The sequence below is a fragment of the Neolamprologus multifasciatus genome, chromosome 18, assembly GCF_963576455.1.
Source record: "Neolamprologus multifasciatus chromosome 18, fNeoMul1.2, whole genome shotgun sequence".
Classification (NCBI taxonomy): domain Eukaryota; kingdom Metazoa; phylum Chordata; class Actinopteri; order Cichliformes; family Cichlidae; genus Neolamprologus; species Neolamprologus multifasciatus.
The window spans coordinates 13,327,688-13,334,855 of NC_140456.1; the positions used below are offsets into that span (position 1 = coordinate 13,327,688).

The window sequence follows — 7,168 nt, forward strand, 5'->3', positions numbered from 1 at the left end:
TTCAACATGGTTGTTTTTTTTTTTGTTTTTTTTAAAGGTTTGGTGCACATTTCTTTGTTTACTGCTAAAAGGGGAAAAATGGTTACTCTGATGGTTTAAGAGCTCTCAAAACACAACAGTAGTTATTCTGTCTGCACCACTTTGCAGTGTGTGTTGTAAAAGCCTCTGAGCCAGCTATGTCTAAATGCAGGGTCTCTGTTGGTTTGTTTTTGATGGTTAACACCTGCCTGATTATGGGGATTTTACTGCTTTTTGGCCTGTGGCCGGAACAAGCCACAGCAATTTGATGATGTCATGTTGGGCTTTAGTTAATTATTTGTTGGGAACATTTCTTTAAATATTTACGACCAAAGTAGTTTGCAGAGGAATGAACAGTTGCGGGCCTGCTAAGAAAAATCTGAATTGAAGACTGTTGACAGATTACTATTAGATGTGGAAATGTGTGAGAGTAATGTGGCTCTTGTCTCTGTGTCTCCTTTCAGTTGTCCGACCTGCGTCAGAGGCTGGAGCGGGCGGAGGCTGACCGGCAGGAGCTGCAGGAGGAGCTGCGCATGGAGCGGGAGGCGCGCGAGAAGCTGGAGCGCACGATCGCCCAACTGAAGCAGCAGATGGCCCAGTCTGGCACGATGGGAGGCAGCCCCTCTCCTCCTCCTACTCCCTCCACCGGACCCCCTAACGCCCACTCCCCACCCTGCTCAGAGGCCCCAGCGGCTGGCCAAAAGTAACTGCCGCCCCTCCGGGCGCCTCCCCTCCCTCCCCTCATTCCTTTCCTCATCCCCCGCCAAGTGTACAGACACAAAAAGATCAGCCCAAAGCTGAAAGGAGCGTCACGTCTCCTCAGGCTGATTTGAAGTTGTGCATTACGCTCCCCTTTTGCTTAGTGTAGGACTGACTTTTGTTTTTGTAATTCAATGATCATTTAAAAAAAGGGAAAAAAAAAAGTGTTTTTTTTTTTTTTTAAATTTTCAATTCCCTCTCTTTAAACAGTATTTAAAGGTTTTTGGGCATGTATGTTGGGTTTAATTTATAGTTTTTACTGAACAAATAGCTGCTTCACAGACTGGAGACTGGTCCACTGAAGACCAACTCAATCCTTCACTATAACCCACCCCGACCCTCCCCGTTCTCCAATCCATATTCTCCGATCCTCCCTTCCTGCTTACTGGTTTCTGGAGCTAATAATGACTTTGACTTTGAGATTTCAGATACAGATTCGCTGCTCCTTGTGGATGTCACATCACGCTACTACCTGGCACAGCGGCCAGTACTCCCGAACACATGGCGCTGCCTGACCCGTGCCCCTACTCTGTCTTTCTGTATGTAAAGCCCAAGTACCAGCGACCGCAGGAAACTGCACGGACATTTTATTACATTGTGTAACATGCGAAAACATCGAGTCTTTATGGGGGACAAAGACCTTTACTGTACAAAAAAAGAAAAAAGAAAAAAATGGACCTCATGAAAATATGCCAATAGTGATGCTGAACTTGAAATGAGTGTTTTTGGGTGTGATCTCTACAAGGTAGCTAGCTAGGGAGTAGTGTTTCCTGCACTACAGCTGCTCCTAGCGACAGACTGGTTTTCTCCTCTCTCTGCTGGGCCACCTGGGCTCTCCTGATGTAGACCAAACAGTCTGCTAGATGAACCGCCTCTGAAGAGCCCACACCTTCCATTGTCCTCTGCTCGGAAACTCTTTAACACGGTGTATTTTTATGTTTTTATTTTTTCACCTCTAGTCTGTCTATCTTCAAGCTAGAAAGGAAACACTGCTGTTTTCAGGCTCGGCTTGAAGAAGCTCACTAACAGTGTTGTGCACTCCTTGCGCCCTCCCCTTCAGATCCCTCTGGGAAAGGAATGCGTCTGGACATGGGGGCCATGCCGAGCCGAAAGAAGAAAGGCAGAGCCCTCGCGCGTGGTAGCCGTGCCGTGTTACTATACTTCGTGCAACATCCTTACGGGCCTGCACACACTCGATCGCGTCGGTGCAGTGCAGGCATTCAGGCAGAACAATAGCCCCAGAGTTCCCAGCAGATGATCAAAGCTGTAGTCTGCCCCTCTGCTTTCAGGCTTCTTTATTGTTAGCAGACCGTTGTATCCCCACCCTGCTTGCATGTGAGAAGTGGGTCGCAGGTGAAGGCAGTTAGTCCAGGGTGGTTTGGGTCCTGCTTTCCGTTATTCTGCCTGACTGAACAAACAGGACTGGGCAGGCAGGGAGAAGAGCGGGAAGGATTGAGGGCCCAGAAGACTAGCGCACTCTCCCCCCACCTCACCCCTGCGGCAGGCTGGGTGGCCCGTTTGCTGGCGGTACCGAGGGAGGCTTTTTTCTTTCTTTCTTTCTTCTTTTTTTTTGTGCCGTCAGAATCGGGGGCAGCTGCTGTTGTCTGAGGCCCTCTGCCCACCCCCGAGCCAGACTGTACTGGATCTCCCAGCCAGCGCCTCCCTCTCTGCCCCCTCTCCCACAGTCACTCGCTCACACAGCCCGTGCATCCGCCTCCTGCGTCAGATCAGCTGGGGGTGTGCGGCGTTTTTTTGTTTTTGCTTTTTTTGTTTTTTTTTGTCAGAGCCCAGGAGAGCTTACAGACGTCCAGCCAGAGGAAGAGAAAACTTTTGTGTCAGTTGCCAGGCAAAGGAGCTTTTTATTGCCACTAAGAAGAAGATCCCGGTTAAGCGAGCGGTGTGTGTGTGTGCGTGTAAATAATCGTGGGGGGGGGGGGAGGTGGTTTGCCTCGTATAACTCTGAGCGTTTTTTCTTTTTCTTAATGCATCTGCCATTAATGCAAATTGATAGACATTCCACTGTGCTCCATCCTGTTTTCTCACACAGCTTCCCTTTACGATGACAGAGCTGAAGAAGCGGGCAGTTGTGGTTTGTTGACAGTCAGAAAAGCAGGTGCAGGTGCACAAACCAGTAAAAATCAACCCCCATGCCACAAATGTACACTCTACTGTTGTTCCATTTAAACCTTTATTGAAATTATGAAAGAAAATATTTAACGTATTAACTAAAAGATTTATATTCACTTTGTAAATACAGTAGTCATTAATATATTAACTGTTCTTATAAATAATCTTAAAAGGTTATAATATTTGGATCAGAACCGAGGCTTCAGTCTGCCCCAGTGTTTGTTTATTTTTCTTTTTTGCTTTCTTCATGAAAACTGATGTGAGAACTTGACTTTGTGTGGATGTGGGGGAGTGAAACACGTGGTTTACTGAGATGCGATGCAGGACAACGGCAAAAAATAGGAAAATATTACTTTGTTACACACTCCCCTTTCTTCTTTATGAACTGATGGAAGTACTTTTTTGTGGATTTCATCACAATGGACTGTTTACTGTGTAATGTAAGCTGTTTTCCCTTCCGTCTCCTCTGAGCAAAATTGAAAATGCTTTGTGGATAAAATGAAAACTTTTCTTTTCTTTTCTTTGCATGGTTTACTGCCCCTTTACTTTTTGTATCTGTGGGCCACTATCGGTCTGTTTAATGTACAAAAAAAAACAAAAAAAGAGAAAAAGATTTCCCTGCGCATAACACACAGATTATTGAGTTGGCTCATATGCATGAATATTGAACGTGTGCAAGTTTTATATCGCGAGTGGATCAGAGGCTAGCGGAATATAAAGTCAGAGTCAGATCATGAAGAGTATAACCTGTAGCCTAATTTGTTTAGAAAGTGTGTGTGTCTGTGTGTGTGTGTGTGTGTGTGTGTGTGTGTGTGTGTGTGTGTGTGTCTGTGGGCAGGCCTCCAATGTCTGACTGAAGCACAGCAGCTTTGAAAAGGGAAACGGGAGAAACTTGCTCATGTAGCTCTGGATGTGCGATTGTGTCCTAATTTAAGATCATATATTATCCTCGTCATTTCTCACTTAGAATATAATCAGTATTAGTTCACTTAATTACCTCTTCAGCTGAAAAATATATCAATACATATATATAAATAAATATATATATATATATATAAAAATTCAACACACGAGCAGATATCTAAGGGAGGTCTGTACTTTCTGAGTAGTTTGCATTTTATACACATGGGGGCGCTGTTTAACTTTTTTAAACTACATCACAATGATTAAAAAAAGGACTAAAGAATAATGGGGCGTGCTGGGCCTTTTTGCATTTTGCCTGTTATGAGAACTTGGATCTAGTTTGTACAGTTTTTACAGGTGTGAACTTTGCCCAACTGACTTAAAAAAAAAAAAGGAAAAAAAAGTGGAGGTAGCTGTGTTTTATTTACCACATGAACAGATTTGAATGCAAGATTTGCATAACCATTCGCCTATGTGACGAGAACTTGTAAATGGCTACAAGTTGACCTTTGAAGTGTTTGAAGGTGGTTTGATTTGTAGTTGGGTGTGTGATTTCTTTGTTTTCTCTTTTCTTTTCTTCAGGCTGTAATTAGCCTTTTAAGTAGAGCTGATCACACTGATGGCCGGTCACTAAAAAGAATACCCTGATTTCGTTGATACACATCCTGTAATAGATGGAAAAAAGACAAACCTTTTTTTCCCCCCTTGATGCTGTTCTGAAACATGAAACAGTGTCTGTGTATGACCATTGCATACTATGTTGCCAATACTACAGTGTGATGAGACTTTTGTTCTTGCATGAATTGAGACACTGTTCTCCTACCTCATGTTGTGATATATATATAAAAAAAGATTTTTTTAAGCAGAAGACACTGCATCTCTGTTTATCATCATAGATATTTACTAGAAAGATTACATACCTGTAAATGCTTTTAGCTAATACCTCAGTTGTATCTAGTGTTTGTTTTTTTCTGTTTTTGCCCTTTCCTGATTTCAGATCTTGTAAATAAAACCCTGTATAGACAATGAACTTGGATCAAATTCAAGTAAAGTTCTGTAGTGTCAAAATCAGTCATGTCTTTTTTCTAGACCGCCTTTAAGTATAGAGCTCACCAACATTTACGGTCCTGTACATCCTTACACATAACAGTCCGGTGCTGATAATCAGATCCACTTGATCAACTGATGAGCAGTAACTCTGTGCTCTTCTGTAAAAGCAGGTCAGTGTGTTAACTCAGTGCCAAGGAAAAAAAAGAGGGTTATAAGGCCAGACAAGTCCATCATTCATATGTGGACATCTCAGCAAATTCACCCAAGGTCAGATTGTGCAATGTTCAGAGAAACTGCAAATCACCCAAGAGCTATATGTCAGGCTCTACAGGCCTCAGTTCACATGTTAAATGTTAAAGTTCATGACAGTATATTTAGAAAAGTACTGAACAAGTATGACTTGTTGGAAAGGGCTGCCTGGGGAAAGCCTCTTCTCTCTAAAAAGAACATGGCAGCATGGCTTCATCTGAACAAATTTCATTTGGGCAGATGAGAGCAAAGTGGAGATGTTTGCCAAAAACTAAACACAGCACATCAGCACAAACACCTCATACCAACTGTCAAGCACGGTGGTGGAGGGGTGATGAGTAGGCCTAGTCTTACAGCCACAGTCATTGAGTCGACCATAAACTCCTCTGTATTCTAAAGTCAAATGTGAGGTCATCTGTCTGACAGCTAAAGCTTGGGTCAAACTGGGACAGGACAACAAACGGCAACAAATCTACAGCAGAATTGCTGAAAAATGTAAGTGGTCCAGTCAAAGTCTAGACCTCAATCTGATTGAAATGTTGTGGAGAGATCTTAACAGAGCTGTGCATAAACGGGCCAGAATTCTTCCACTATGATGTGACAGACTGATAGAGTCATACAGAAAACAGTTATTTCCAGTTATCAATGCTAAAATAAACCTGTCGCCACTTTAGAACACCAGGAGTGACATACGTGTCCAGCAGCTATTTTTGGACCTCAACCCTGCTGAAAAATGTGCAGCTTATCTAAATTATTTCTACACTGCTACATCTTAAAGATGATCTTAAAGAATGTTCTACCTTTTTATACTTGTTGGTGTTGTACCTGCATAATGTCACCAATGTTTTTGAGTTCAAACTGGTGCTACATAAAAGTCAGGGAGTTACCAAAATCATCGAGGTCCTCTGGAGATCTGGGATATGATAATCAATTCAGCTAAGCTATTGTGATCAAAGTTTTAAGCCAACAGATAGTACCTCTCTGTAGTTTGTTACAGGGAAATCCACATTATTCCAATAAATATGTTTGTTTTTTATTTATTATAATGTAGGTTCTTTAGTAAAATGCTTTGTGCAGTCATGTTTTGTCCTCTGCAGCCAGGCTAAAATTAAATCTCCAACCACAGAAGCTGTCAGGAGGAACTGCAGCCAAGGCAAGGCTGGGCAGACGCTATCAGAAGGCTGTTGAGGAAACGCAGCCAGACCCCGTTCAGATCCAGGTATGAGGGTATTCCTGCGGGTAGAAGGAAGAGAACAGCCAGAAAAACCAGGGAGGGTGTCCAAGTGTTGAGAAATATACACAGAGCTTGGTTGACAAAATTCCTCCCAGACTGAGTGCAAATTTATTCTGTAGTTTGGGGTTTCAAAGGAGGATAATTCAGATATATGTATGTAGCAGCTAATCTCAAGAGGATGGCGAGCACGCAGTGCAGCACAGAGTCAGGACAAGCAGCATGGCAATATGCAGGACCTGAGAGGTGTGAAAAACTCAGCACCTGTGCATGTGGTGGTGGGAAACAGGCAGTGGGAAGATGGAAAGAACAGTCTACCAGCAGGTGGATGCCAGTAGGCTAACTAATAAATAGATGAATCATTTTGGCTTGAAGGTGGAAGCTTGTAACCTTTGAGTCATGATGTAAAAATGAGCCCAACCAGCCATGAGTGCAGTGGGCCATTGCAGTGCTCTGTATGCTACTCTGAGGATTTTAACCAACAAACAAACACCTTGTCATCATTGGGTGAGGTGATGATGAGGTGTCTAGGCAGAAAATAGAGTGAAAGATAACTTAACACAGATGGAGCAGGGAGTGTACACAATGATAGGGCAAGAGAGGGAAAAGTGACTTAAAGGTTTTGTGGGGATGAAAGAACTGAATAAATTCTATGGGAGGATCACACTTCAACGCATCTGAATTAGGGAACGGCTTAAGCCTGACAAGCAATTGATTGCAGCACTCAATGTTTTAGAAAGATCAATATTGGAAAAGCAGCCAGACCTGATGGATTAACTGGTAGTGTGGAGGGAAGAAGTGGGTTCCCAGAACCTGGAAACCATCATCAAT

At 43.1% G+C, this 7,168-nt stretch overlaps 1 protein-coding gene and 1 pseudogene across 5 annotated transcripts in view; one reads left to right on the plus strand and one right to left on the minus strand.

Annotated features, from left to right (window-relative positions):
- Nucleotides 1–3,966, plus strand: part of skila (SKI-like proto-oncogene a) — a 34,938-nt gene extending 30,972 nt beyond the window's left edge. For 4 of the 5 annotated variants that reach the window (XM_085141611.1, XM_085141610.1, XM_085141607.1 and 1 more), the window contains exon 8: nt 483–3,966. In XM_085141611.1, the coding sequence (XP_084997737.1) occupies nt 483–725 (243 nt within the window). In that variant the 3' untranslated portion in view covers nt 726–3,966. The remainder of the gene's footprint in view (nt 1–482) is intronic. The other variant, XR_014870903.1, reaches the window with a different exon arrangement.
- A 141-nt stretch (nt 3,967–4,107) lies between these two features.
- LOC146497484 (uncharacterized) lies at nt 4,108–6,834 on the minus strand (annotated as a pseudogene).
- Between the last annotated feature and the right edge of the window lie 334 nt (nt 6,835–7,168).